The sequence below is a fragment of the Indicator indicator genome, chromosome 25 (assembly GCF_027791375.1).
Source record: "Indicator indicator isolate 239-I01 chromosome 25, UM_Iind_1.1, whole genome shotgun sequence".
NCBI classification, from domain to species: Eukaryota; Metazoa; Chordata; class Aves; order Piciformes; family Indicatoridae; genus Indicator; species Indicator indicator.
The window spans coordinates 13081801-13095018 of record NC_072034.1 but is presented as its reverse complement, the minus strand read 5'-3'; the positions used below and the strand labels follow the sequence as shown (position 1 = coordinate 13095018).

The window sequence follows — 13218 nt, the reverse complement described above, 5'->3', positions numbered from 1 at the left end:
AGATACTGGGGATATGATTTCCAGAAGTGCTGTGTACCTACAGCTGTAGCTGAAGTTAGTGGAAGAAATGCTTGGGGCATACAATGTGCAGGTTAAGGCTTTAACTCAGAAGGCAGGTTTGCTGTCTGAATGTCTTGAAGAGCTGTGACTCTCCATCTCATGTCTAGAATGAGGATGATGTTATCCCTTCATGCTGCAGGATGTTTGAAGACAGGGAACATTGTCTCTGGCTGTTTTCCATTAAGAGATGCTGCATCTTCTCCCAAAGCATATATCCTACAGAAAGATTAAGGGGGAAAAGTTTCTTGCCTTCTCAGAAGGAAAATTTTGCTCTGGGAAGGACTCCTCTGGTTTATGTCATACTCAGGACGATCCATTAAGTCTCTCACCCAGTCTCTGATCCAGTTAAACACATTTTTTGAGAAGTCTTGACCAAATCTTGCTAGGTCATGGCATTTGGTTCTTCCTGGTGTGCTGATCTTTGGGTATTCCTTGCAACATGATTCAGACGTCACCTGCTTTATCCCCTGGATGAAGCCCTGTTGCCATTAGTACATTCACAAAGCTCTGGCTTCTTATTTATGGAAAAGGCTCTACCCTTTTCTTCCAAAAGCAGTTACCATGCTCAAGTACCTTTCCCCTTGCTGCTCAGAGAAGTCTCTCTCTGATGCTAGGGAACAGTGATAAAATATTTCTCCAGTGCTTTGTTCTCACTTGAAGCCATCCAGGCTTCTTCATCCATTTCATTAGCCTCTGTGTACAAAAGCACCATGTTAGTAACAGCTTTTCTAATAACCCTTTCTCCTCAAATATATTCCCACTGCTTCCTTCCCATTAGAGATTTTATAGGCATTTTTTTCCATGTGTTTTATTTCAGTTTTATTAATACAGTTACAGCCTGTTCTATAGTGTGACTGTTATCAGGATGATATGGAAGGAATTTGAGACTGACTTATAAAATGATCCAGTAAAAAAGCATTGGATGATTAAATGGAGAACCATTTTAGGACTTGGTAGTGTTTGTAAAGGTCTTAGGGATAAAAGAAATTTGATTGGTGGTGTTGTGAAAGGAGTTGTCATTTGAGGTACTAACTCCATAGGGCCACGCTCCTTCTCTTAGGCTATAAGCAGCAAAGTGAAGCTGTGGCAAGGCTGCAGTGGGAGGGAGCAATAAACTCTGTAATGGTAAATGCATTCTTGAGTAGACAAAGAGAAATAGAAGGTTCTTGAAATGTCTCTCCCCCTGTCATAAATCAAATGTGATGAAGAGTGTTCTGGTTGTTCTGACACTGAAAACAAAGTGGGAATAGCACTGCTTGCGTTGGCAGTTTGCTGTGGTTTCGTGCTGAACACAATCTGTTTTGATAAAGGTCCCATATCAATGCCTCTAATGACCCTGGATATATTCTCAGGTCCTCAGAGCTCCCAAGAAATGGAGATCTCTGGTTTCTTAAGGAGCAAAATGCTTCTAGGTACATCTGACTGGGGGCAGTGGGGTTTTTTAAATAGAAGTTAGCCCCAGTCTCGGATAAGAGTCATGCTAACAGATAAATTTGAGACACTTGCCTAGATCTGAGAGCCTACCTGCCACCAGCAATTTCATCTTTTGGCATAGTTCTATCTTCAGAAGATGAAGCATTCTGAAATGAGGTGTATTTGACAGTAGTGAGAATGTGAAATGAAGAGTGAAATCAAGTCCAAGTTTTGCTGCATATTTATTGTCAAAACAAGGTTTTAGACAGAGTCCTCTTGTCTGCTGTACAATTTCTGCTAGCTAAAGATGGGATAATAACTGCAAAATTCTCACAGTATTTCATTAGATGAAGAAATCAATTATTCATTTCTCCTCCAAGCTGGGCATCTGCCTGAAAGATCTGTGCAAAACAAGACTTGTTTCTTGTGCTAAATGCTCAGCTTTATAGCTAGGCAGGTAGGTTCCACCTAAGTCAGTAGCACAGTAATAGCTTTTTTCTTACCCTCTGATTCCTGTGAGTGTCATAAGATGAAGGAAACCACCAGCAGCTGCACAGCTCTGTGCAGTGGTTTAATTGTGTGTGGAGCAGGGCTGAGCATGCTGAATTAGTTCATGGAGAGCTGATAATAAATGAGGGAAGGGAGACTGACTCCCAGCTGAATAGTTTATTGCTGTGGCCCATGTTGTTAATCCACAAGAATAGGAGATTGCTGGCTTTAGTTACACTTTGAGTAGATGAATTACACACTTGGTGGCTGCTCTCGTCTGACACCTAATAACTGATACTTCTCTGCTTACTCACAAGTGTGTGTCAGAGCAGAGAGCTACCTGAAGATCCAGAGAAGGACAAAAGCCTGGCATCTTAGACAAAATTTATATGCATTCAGTGCTTGAGAAGGTTTTGCTGTATAACATTTTATTGTATTCTTATTTTTCTGCTGATTTCCTGGATGCAAACTGCTGATGGACCTTTTAGCCCAGTCATGAGGTTCTGCAGCTTTTCCAGCTCCCTGAGCTTGGGGAAAATCTCAGCCTCTGTGGCAAGCAAGAGCAATTTTAGGAGAATCCCATGGAACACTGCCCATGTCTTAGGGACACTGAAGCACAGTGTTGGATGTGGCCTCCTTGGGAGGGAGCAGAGTGGTGAGCAGAAGTGAGACCTCCATGAGTACAAAATTCACCACAGTTACATCAGCTCATTTCCCATCCTCAAGTGGGTCACTGCCAGTACAGCTTGCTCTGAGCCCATGCCTCTGTGCTTACCTACACAGGGTAGATGTTTCTGTACATGAACTTTTCACTCACTGTTGAGTGCTTAGGTCCCTCCCAAGACTCTTGCAAGGAGTATCAAATTCTTAGAAACCATCCTCTGACCTTTTTCTTTTGGAATATTTATTAGTGTACAACTAGAGAATTACTCTAAGTGTTAGGAGTAGCAGCAGCTAACTCTTACAAGTGTGCACTCTTACTTTCTTTTAAAGCACCAGACTAATTAGCTGCTTCCATCCCAGTTTGATTGCAATTATGCTCAGATATCAACATCACTTAAGGAACTTTACAACAAATAAGGGCTGCACTACTACTATGTAGGACAGTTCCATATCTATGTGGTGATGTTCTTCCTACATTAGCAGAACTGAATTTAAAGCAACCGTGGCTAGAGAAAGACTTTGGTTTATTCCCCCTCTCAAATGAATGTGTGTCAGGGAATATAAGTGAGTGGAAAAAGTCTGTCTGGAAGCAGGCAGCATGCTGGGGTGTATTGTGTTTCGCTGACATGAGAGGAATGCAGCAGTGAGGTCTACAGTTGCCTGCTGTAGGCACTAGCAGTCAGGCTGAAAAGCAGCTTGGGATGTGCCTTTTGCTTCATTAAGCAAAAGGCTTTATGCCTGTGGCATCAAAGTGCTGTGAAACACAGTGCAAGTATCAGAGTGTGTTCTGTTTGTCAGGATTGCCAGTCTCAAACATCTAAAATCACAGGTCAGATATTCATTCCAACGTAAAATCTGTCTAGAAGTTAGGTGCATGGCTTTTTAAAGCCCTTTCACTTCTCGAGATTCATTTATTTTTAAGTGAAAGCTGAGATCTTCACTGAAAGGTGAGATCCCTACCTGACTTCAGGGCTTGAAGAAAAACACCAAACTCCCCCAAAATTGCAAAAAGCTCATTAAAGTTCTTAACAGTGAGTCAGACATCTTCTGTAGATGTGTAGCTTTGTCGTCGTAAACAGGACTTAAAAGGCAGGGATGTGAAATGCAGGCTAAGCTCCTGGCACTTGCAGCTCAGTTGAGGTTTGCTTCTTGCCTTTACCAAATGTCACTAACTTTGCTGGCTCATGTTATTGAGCAGTTGGCAGAAAAGACCACACCAGCACAGTCTAGAAAGCCCGTGTTGTGTGGGGGAGCCACAGTGAGGCAGTTTGTAGACCTTGCAGCTAGAGTTCCCTACAGCTGATCTGTATCTTCTGTAACTTCTGCAGCCTCACAGAGGTTTGTCCTGTGCATGTTGAGGCCAGTAGTGGGACTCCTGTTGATAGGAGCAAGCATGTATTGCTGAGGGATGCATTCATTTCCTTGTGTTGTTTGCATCTTCCAAAGAAATACCAGTGCTGAGCCCTTCCCTCAAAGGGAAGGTGTAAGGGATGCTGATGTCCAAGGTGATGTAGCAGACTGTGGGATTCTGAACCACTGCACTGGTAGCCAGCAAGGAAGGTGGAGCATTCATGTTTCTAGGTGCCTTCACAGCCTTGGGAAAGCACTGCCATAGGCATGGGCATTTTTAGCATCCCAGGATCCCAGATCACAGGATGTTAGGGGTTGGAAGTGACCTCTGAAGATCATCGAGTCCAACCCCCCTGCCAGAGCAGGACCATAGAATCCAGTGCAGGTCACACAGGAACACATCCAAATGGGACTTGAAAGTCTCCAGAGAAGGAAACTCCACAACCTCTCTGGGCAGCCTGTTCCAGTGCTCTGTGACCCTCCCAGTGAAGAAGTTCCTCCTCATGTTGAGGTGGAACCTCCTGTGCTGTAGTTTCTATCCATTGGCCCTTGTCCTATCACAGGGTGCACCTGAGCAGAGCCTGTCCCCTCCCTCTTGACCCCCAGCCCTCAGATATTTATAAACATTTATTAAATCCCCTCTCAGTCTTCTCTTCTCCAGACTAACCAGCCCCAGGTCTCTCAGCCTCTCCTCACAGGGCAGTGCTCCAGTCCCTCAATCATTGTAGTGGCTCTCCATTGGACTCTCTCCAGCAGATCCCTGTCCCTCTTGAACTGGGGAGCCCAAAACTGGATGCAATACCCCAGGTGTGGCCTCACCAGGGCAGACTAGAGGATATTCTGTTCATTGTTCCTACTGACTGGTATTTCAGTCCCAAAAGAGACAAGCTACAAAGCCCAGGCTTTGGAAAGACTAGGATCCAAGAATTTGTGTAATTGTCTGGGATTTCTAATGTAAAACTCAAGTTTGCTGGCTTAGAAAGCGAGTGCTCCTCTACATAGGTTCAACAGTAGGTAGATGAGCTGTAAATCTGCTTCTGCTCTATCTGCCTGTCTTGAACTCAGCTCTTTTTCTGCTGTGTAACCCTCAGAGAAACCACAATTCTTGAAATGACCTTTCAGCACCATAAACACCTCTCATTTGATCCTCTGACGTTTGGTGTTAGCAGCTCAGCCTCTTCAGCATGTGTGTGGCTGTCACCATTCAGCCAAGTCCTTCTTCCCTGCACAGCTACTTCAGACAACAATCTCTCAAGAGTGCTCCAAGGGGCTGTTTAACATGCCTAAGCATCTGTCATGCAAATAGAAACTTACTCTTAGGTCAATATTTAAAGCATCATTTCCATTGTTTTATTAGGAATCCTATTAGAGGAATGATAAACAGTCCAGCGGTCTGGAACCACATCGTTCTGGCTCAGGGAGCTGTTACCACTCCAGATGATGGTTGAGGTCTTGGAGGTGTATGTGATGGTTGAGGTCTGTGCTCTTGAGATCTAGCAGCTCACTGTAACTGAAGCCCACTGAAATCTGCAGGAGAGAGCATTCCATTCATAAGTACTTCTTCACCTCCCCTGGAAACATCTCTAGTCAGAAGCGATGCCTTGCAACGTTTGCTGTCACACTGATAGGAACAAAACATGTAAAGAGGTTGTGTGCATTAATTATTTACCTTGCAATCAAGAAAGCATAAAAATAATCCAGGGTGAAATTTGTGAAGGGTTGTAAAGGAGAAACACTGGCTCTTTGAGGTTGAATAATGCAGACCCCACTCAAGCTTTCTTCACAGAACATGAAGTCTAATCCCAGCACAACTAAATATCTGTGGGTTGTTGGGTTTTGTTGTTGTTTTTTTTTCTCTCTGAAACAGATTTTAAAATCATGCAGCTCTTGAGAGGAGACTAATTGTGCTCACTTAGCTTCAAGTGAATAATTAAACTGTTGAGGAGTTATTATTTTCCTGGCTCCACTGTAATGTTTCTTACTTACTAATTCAACTTTTAGAGTTTTTAGCATCAATCAAGCTTTTGTCCAAAAATATAAAATATGTAAAGGAAAAACTGCCATAGATTTAAATACTTTGTATTGCTACAATATGAATACCATCACTGTAATTAAACCACTTGAAATTATGAACCATCAACTGTTTCTCTGAGGGACTCAGCCACCTATGGGATCTTGGTGCCTTTGAAAATCTCCCCAGAGGTCCTGTGTGCTTTGCTTCTCCTGACTGTTCTCAAAAGAAGATTAGCTTTTAGTTCTTTGACTTCTTTGTTGGCTCCATCTGCTACTAAATACACAGGTAGTAATGCTGGGAGATCAAAACCAAGTTACTCCTCCTGTGCTTGCAGTTTGGATGGGATTTGTGGTTTGGCAAAAGACAGTATCAGTCTCTTTCTGCATTTGGGGACATGGTGCATTAAGGCAGATCCCTTCAGCCTGGATAAGAACCTGCAAGGACTTTCAAATCAGAGGAAAGGTTGAAGTGAAAAGAGACTGGGAAAGGTTGAGAGAAGGCACCTGAGAAGGCAGGTAACTTGGTCCTGAGTACTGGGGCAGAACTATTGACACCTGCATTGCTCTTTCCAGACATTAGCCTACCGCTCTCTTAAAAGTCTCCGTTAATAAAGATTCTGTTATCTCTGAGGGTTTGAGCAGATTTCTTTCCTGTTAGAAATGCCTTCCTGATGGCAGGCTTGCTCCACTACGTCCCCATGACTTTGTCTTGCCTTTGTGGGGAGAGCAGGATCATGCCACATCAAGGAAGTGAAAGGACATGGGGAGTGCTTAGGCGCTGGGAGGGAAGTCATAGAGATGAAAGGAATGGAGGGAGAGCACTGGGAGGAGTAGAAGGATAAAGTGTTACCCATCCAGGTTCCTTGTCCATGTGTTTCTCACTACCAATGGCTTGAACTTTCTGATTCTTTTTTACATGCTTTAGACAGATACTGAATAAGAGCCAAGTCTGGAACCTAAACACAACCTCTGCGTGCTTGGTAATGCACTGACAGACAGATGTGACCATAATGTACTTTTTCTGTCTTCTCTGCCCTCCCAGATGAACAGGAGCCAGCAGTCAGCAGTGATTCAGATATTTCATTGATTATGGCAATGGAGGTTGGACTGTCCGACGTGGAGCTTTCCACTGATCAAGACTGCGAAGAGGTGAAGTCTTGAAAAGCAAAGAGAGATCCAACACTAACTACAGGGGAGGGTCACAGGGAGGGGCCGAGTCAGCTTCCTAGGATTTGGACCAGTCATGCACATGCCTCCAGAGCACTGTCACTCCTGCACACTCCATTCTGAGACGGTCACGAAAGCAATAGCAACAGTTGTGTCTGCCTGGATGTGGTTTCATCATCTACATTACCTTCCTTTGGTTCACAGGGGAGGTGAACCCTTCCAGTTTACCCACGTGCTTGAGAGCAGTCATGTAACTCTTCAGTGGCTCATAAACACGCAACTGAAAGGACAGCTTGAGTGTTTTCTACACTTGGTCAACCTGGGTTTGGGTTCTTTGTTTTGTTTGGTTTGTTGGTTGTTTTGTTTTGTTTTTTTTTAAGACACACGTCTGTTATGTTTGTTTGTTTGTTTATAGTTATGGATGGACACTCTGGTTTTGGTGAGTGACCCCAACTTTTTCAAGAGTTCAATCCAGAAATTTCTGCACACTGGTCACTTCACAGTCTGACTCCAGGATTTGTTGTTGCCTTGTTGTTTCTGCATGAGGTACACACGGCTTCAGAAGGATGGTGCAGCAGCACCCTGCGTTAATGTGAAGCCTGCTTTCATTAAGTGGGAGCCTTGGAAATGGTGTATTCTGAAGGCCTTTAGTTGTAAGAGAGCTCTGAATTAACAGATGGCTGAGATTTGACTAGAAACTCTATTCTGTTGGGTTTTAGAGTTCTGTTCTAGACAAGTCTCACACAGTGCAAAGGAAAGAGAGAAAAGCTTGAAGCTTCAGTCCGTCCTTGATGTCCTTCGCTGTATTCTATGCTGTTAGCAGGTGTCAGTTCATTAATGGCCTTCCTTCAAGTCACAATTCAGTAGCTGGAAAAGAAGAGCTACTATAACATCATGTCTCTTCTTAATTTTACAGACCAAACCCTGCTCTGTGTCTGAGAGGTTTCCAGAGGCAGCTTGTTAACAGCTGGGCATTAATGATGGCAAGAATATTCTGAGAAAGGGTCTGGAGATGCTGACATCAGTGTCAGAGATTGCTAATGAAGCAGGAGGCAGGTGGTGGAAATGTTTACCTCCTGGTTTGTTTGGGCTGAGGTTTTTTAGTGCATTTCACTTCCAATGTTTTGATGCCTGCTAGTTATCAAACACAGGAGTTCAGGTGGTTCCTTGCCCTCCAGAGTCCCATGTCAGCGTTGCTGGAAGCATAATGGAATACTTCTGTTTGTATATAGACATACACAGCAAAATATTTGGGGTAGAAAAGGAAAGAGTTGGGAAATAAACAGAACTAAGGCAAATCAAAGCACCTGAATAATAATGACCTGTGCTGATGGTTTGGCTCATCCTGAGCTCTGCTTTCCAGAGAAAAGCTTACACTTCTTCAGGGTACAATTTCCTTTTTCAGTCAAAAATACTCAGCTGTGAAGAAGCATCTTTAGTTTACTGTTATACAAGAGTAAATGGTTTCTGTTGACAGTCAGATGACATGAATCACATTACTGCCTCCTGAGTAAGTCCATAGAATCAACAATTCATCTTACATCAAAATTCCACGGAGAGGTCAAACATTTTGACTCGATGGTGTCATGGCAGCATCTCAAAATGCAGCTCTTAGGATTCTTGCTGCATTTAATCTCTTCATGCACTGACTCATTAGGTGTGGAAAGCCAGCTTCCAGCCAAAACTGGGGCTGTCAGATCTTATTCAGGAACAAATGTGTTTGGAGCTAGCCTGAAAACTTTGGCCAACCTGCTTCTTGAGCACAGGAAGAAGGAAAAATCATACTCCATGATGCTTTTTTGGTCCAGTCAGAACTCAGTTCATTTTATAGATTTTTATAGATTTTATTTTATTTTATGCTATTTTATTTTTTATTTTATTTTATGCTATTTTATTTATTTTATATTATTTTATTATGTTACTTCATTTCATTTTATGTTCTTTTATTCTGTTCTTTTATTTTATTTTTTTTTTTTTATTTTACTTTCTTCTCTTTTTTCTTTTTTTTCTTTTTCTTTTCTTTTCTCTTTTCTTTTCTCTTTTCTTTTCTCTTTTCTTTTCTTTTCTCTTTTCTCTTTTCTTTTCTCTTTTCTTTTTTCTTTTTTTCTTTTCTTTTTTCTTTTCTTTTTTCTTTTCTTTTTTCTTTTCTTTTTTCTTTTCTTTTTTCTTTTCTTTTTTCTTTTCTTTTCTTTTCTTTTCTCTTTTCTCTTTTTTCTTTTCTCTTTTCTCTTTTCTCTTTTCTTTTTTCTTTTCTTTTTTCTTTTCTCTTTTCTTTTCTCTTTTCTCTTTTCTCTTTTCTCTTTTCTCTTTTCTCTTTTCTCTTTTCTCTTTTCTCTTTTCTCTTTTCTCTTTTCTCTTTTCTCTTTTCTCTTTTCTCTTTTCTCTTTTCTCTTTTCTCTTCTCTTTTCTTTTTTTTCTCTTTTCTTTTTTCTTTTCTCTTTTCTTTTTTCTTTTCTCTTTTCTCTTTTCTTTTCTCTTTTCTCTTTTCTCTTTTCTCTTTTCTCTTTTCCCTTTCCCTTTCCCTTTCCCTTTCCCTTTCCCTTTCCCTTTCCCTTTCCCTTTCCCTTTCCCTTTCCCTTTCCCTTTCCCTTTCCCTTTCCCTTTCCCTTTCCCTTTCCCTTTCCCTTTTCCTTTCCCTTTTCCTTTCCCTTGTCTTTTTCTTTTTCTTGTCTTTTATTTTATTGTCTGAATGTTCTCAGCCCCTGTTTTGCAGGGTAACTTTGAGGCAAAGGAGCACAGCCTCATCATCCTTCAAAACCATCATCTGGAAATGCACCATGACAGTTTCCTAAGCCATCTCTTGTTAATTAAAGACATACAGGCAGCTGGAAATCTGCTTGGCTTCATAAGGAAAGTCAGAGATCATTCCGTAGGGCACAGCTGGGTCAGTCTTGCCAATATTTGTGGTTCTGTAATCATATTTTCCTTAGTCTTTAATGTCTTCTCTACTTCTTGCTGCTATGGTAAAGGCCCACAGTGTCAGGGGAAGCGATGCTGGAATTCATCCCTACAAGGTACCACATCAGCTCCACTTAGGCTCTGCAAATAATGCTGAAATGGGACTGAAGTGGTGCTTACACCGAGTACTGAAATTCATCTCAAATGACTGCAGGGGGGAGAGTGAAGCTGGTTATACACAGACAGATCTCCCTATGGAAAGAACACACTGTGTTCTTCTCTAGTGCTGGAGCCTGGGTGCTACATGTCACAAGAACATCATAAACACCACATCCAACTTGTCAGTGATCATTTTATGTCTGCCCACTGCAGACTAGCTCCCAGGCATAGAACTCTTGGCTGAACTGTTTGGGTTTCAGGGGAGCTGTCACACAGTCTCCATTTTATTTCACAAACTTAACTGAGTGAATCAGATTGGAGTTGCTAGAGTGGAGTCACCCACAGCATAGCAGAGCAAGCTGGAAAAAAGCAAAGCAGGAAATAAACTTCCAGCTGGTACTCTGCTGGGTCCTTTGCCTAGCAAAGTCCTTAAAGGGAGCTGTGCTCAGGGGGGTATCATAAAAGATGGCAACTGAAACCTTGCCTGTATGTCTAGGAGCTAGTGAAGGATTTTGGAGAGGGATTGCACTGTGCATGCTCTTTGATGAAGTATCTCATAGTAGATGTGGTCTCTGGGGGTGCACAGGTGGCCACGGGAAGAGGCAGGGTACTAGGCTGGGGGAGATGCTTTTACACGTCTCTGTACTGTGGCCTTCCAAAAGAGGCATCCTAGCAAATCTGGGTCAGGAGTCCTTCTGCTTTTGTTTTCCCAGTTCTACCTGTGGTTTCACTCAGGAAAGATGCCTTTCCATCCCTGTCCTCAGGTGTTCTACAGCTGTGAGCAGTGTTAAGTGCTAAGCCAGGTTGCACACCACTGGAGCCAGAACTTAGGAAAGCACTTAAGCAAATGTTTTGTTCCATCCTTCTTCAGAAAAAGCACTTATGACTAATTTTGAACTTGCACCAAAATCACATTACTTTAAACAGGGCTGCTATGAGCATAATTAAGCCCCTGTGTCAAATGGGAATGTTTTCTTAAAGCAGGGCCTGGCTGACAATATTCTTTTTCTATCTAACTTGTGAAATAAATGCCTTGGGAATTTGAGGTGCTTCATAAATATTAAGATCCCCAGGTGTATAACATGTATGAAAGCCTTAACTCTGCAGATCTGCGTGCCCTTGCACACTTTTGCTTGCAGGAATCTCTTCAACGAGCAAGATTAAAGCTCCCAGTTTGCAGCTATGGGCAGGATGAGTCCCATCCTGAGCATTGTGTGAGTCCTGGGTACTGCTGCCTCCTGAGCTTGGGTCCTGGAATTAAATATGTGGGATTCAGACGCCAGGGACACAGCACTGGCTGTTCAGAAGGGAAAAGCAGCCTGTAGAGAGCAGCCAGCAGAAAAAACCAAAATCCTCTAGTGCCCTCTGACGAACAAGTGCTCACACACAGCATTCCACAGCCTCACACCAGGGCTGCCACCCACAGCACCTCCTGCACAGAGACAGTGGCCACAGGATGGAGCAGCTCTGAGCAAGGCACCCTCCTCATTAAGCTGACCTTGTGTCTCTCTGAGTTCTTCTTGTCTTGTCATCTGAGGCTCTTTTCCTTCCCATAGTGAGGGGCAGATGGGAGAAGTGTTGGCCTTGGTGAGGCTCATCTTCACTCAGGCTGTGCTGCAGGATGCAGCTTGGCCAGGCAGAGCTTGTGCTGCGAGTGTCCTTTGACTCTCAGAGGTTTCACTCAACAGCCTTCCCAAAGGTCTGCTGAACAAGGACATGGGCAGAATTTTGTACTCACAGGTGACTCACAGGCAGATGTGAAAGGCACCAGACCTGCATCCATTCCACACAGCTGCCCCATTGTGGTGAGCCCACAGATCTGGCACTTGCTGAGATTTGGAGGATTTTTTTTATTTTCCGACTGCTTTAGAGCCTCAAACCCCGGATCAGAAGAATCACAGCACTGCAGTGCACTCTTCAAGCATTGTATAGGATTCAGTTGCCATGTGTGCATGTAAAAGTACATTGATTTGGCTGTGGAAACTGTACTGTAGTGAAAACAGAAGCAGGTGCTATTTTTAGAGGTTTTAGATGAGGGAGAGTGTGGCATTGAAGAAAAAAGGCTTTATAGAGGCAGCTTGAGAAAAAATGTTCTTGAACTCACATATGATGAGAGGTCCCTCAGATCTCACTGCTTTAATGACCCCTGGATCAGATCCAGAGGAAGTCATTGGAAGAAGGGCAATACTTCATCTCCTTGTTGAATGGCTCGTTTGGGACACCTGCTTATTTTAGTAACACAATGAAACCAAGCCCAGAGATGGATCCAGCTCTGAATTAAATCCTTCTCAAAGAATATGCATTTTGTGATCCAAACCTTCTGTTTGTCAAACCTGTTCACCCCTGCTCCCTCTCCCCTCCTGCTAAAGAAATGCTTGTCCCGTTTGGAAAAAAGTCTAGCTCAGAAGACTCTGCATACAGACAGGTTGCCCTGGCAGGTATCTGCAGATCACCTCACACTTTGATCTACTTTTAGTCACCAGTACAACACAGTCACAGGTTTTCCACAGTTAGGTGTGTTTTATTTGCCACTCTTGTTAAACCCAGAGCAGCCATCATATAAACTTTTTTTTTCCCATGGTTTTTGCCTTACTGTTTTCTTCCTTTGAATATATGCCGCAGCCTTTTGAGCAGAATCTGTGATTAAAAGGCAAAGATTGGGGCACAAGGCTTTATATATATAAAAATCTCTGGACTGCAAGTCCTTGATGTGACAATTGGTCTGCACTGAAGTGATGACAGAGGTTATGCATAAGAGCCAGCTGGGGATCTCCCAGGCTTTGCTCATAAGAGGCTTGTTCCTTCATGGTCTCTGTCTTTAGGAAAGCTCCTGACTAAGCATCTAGTTATAAGTAAGTCAGGAATAGGAATTTATAGGCAGTGCAAACCAAGAAAACTGACAGTCATTTCTTGATTTCTATTTGTCAGCAATAACAGATTATTTTTTTAACCATTTGTTGTAGATCCCTGTTGTAGGGCCAGAGTTATCAATCTGTTGAGAATAGA

General features: G+C 42.8%; 1 protein-coding gene across 1 annotated transcript in view; it reads left to right on the top strand.

The window, feature by feature from the left end:
- The window catches only part of RNF150 (ring finger protein 150), a 123880-nt gene extending 116731 nt beyond the window's left edge, over positions 1 to 7149 (top strand). Inside the window, exon 7 of the mRNA XM_054392357.1 lies at positions 7031 to 7149. Within this exon, the coding sequence (XP_054248332.1) occupies positions 7031 to 7149 (119 nt within the window). The remainder of the gene's footprint in view (positions 1 to 7030) is intronic.
- The last annotated feature ends 6069 nt before the right edge of the window (positions 7150 to 13218 follow it).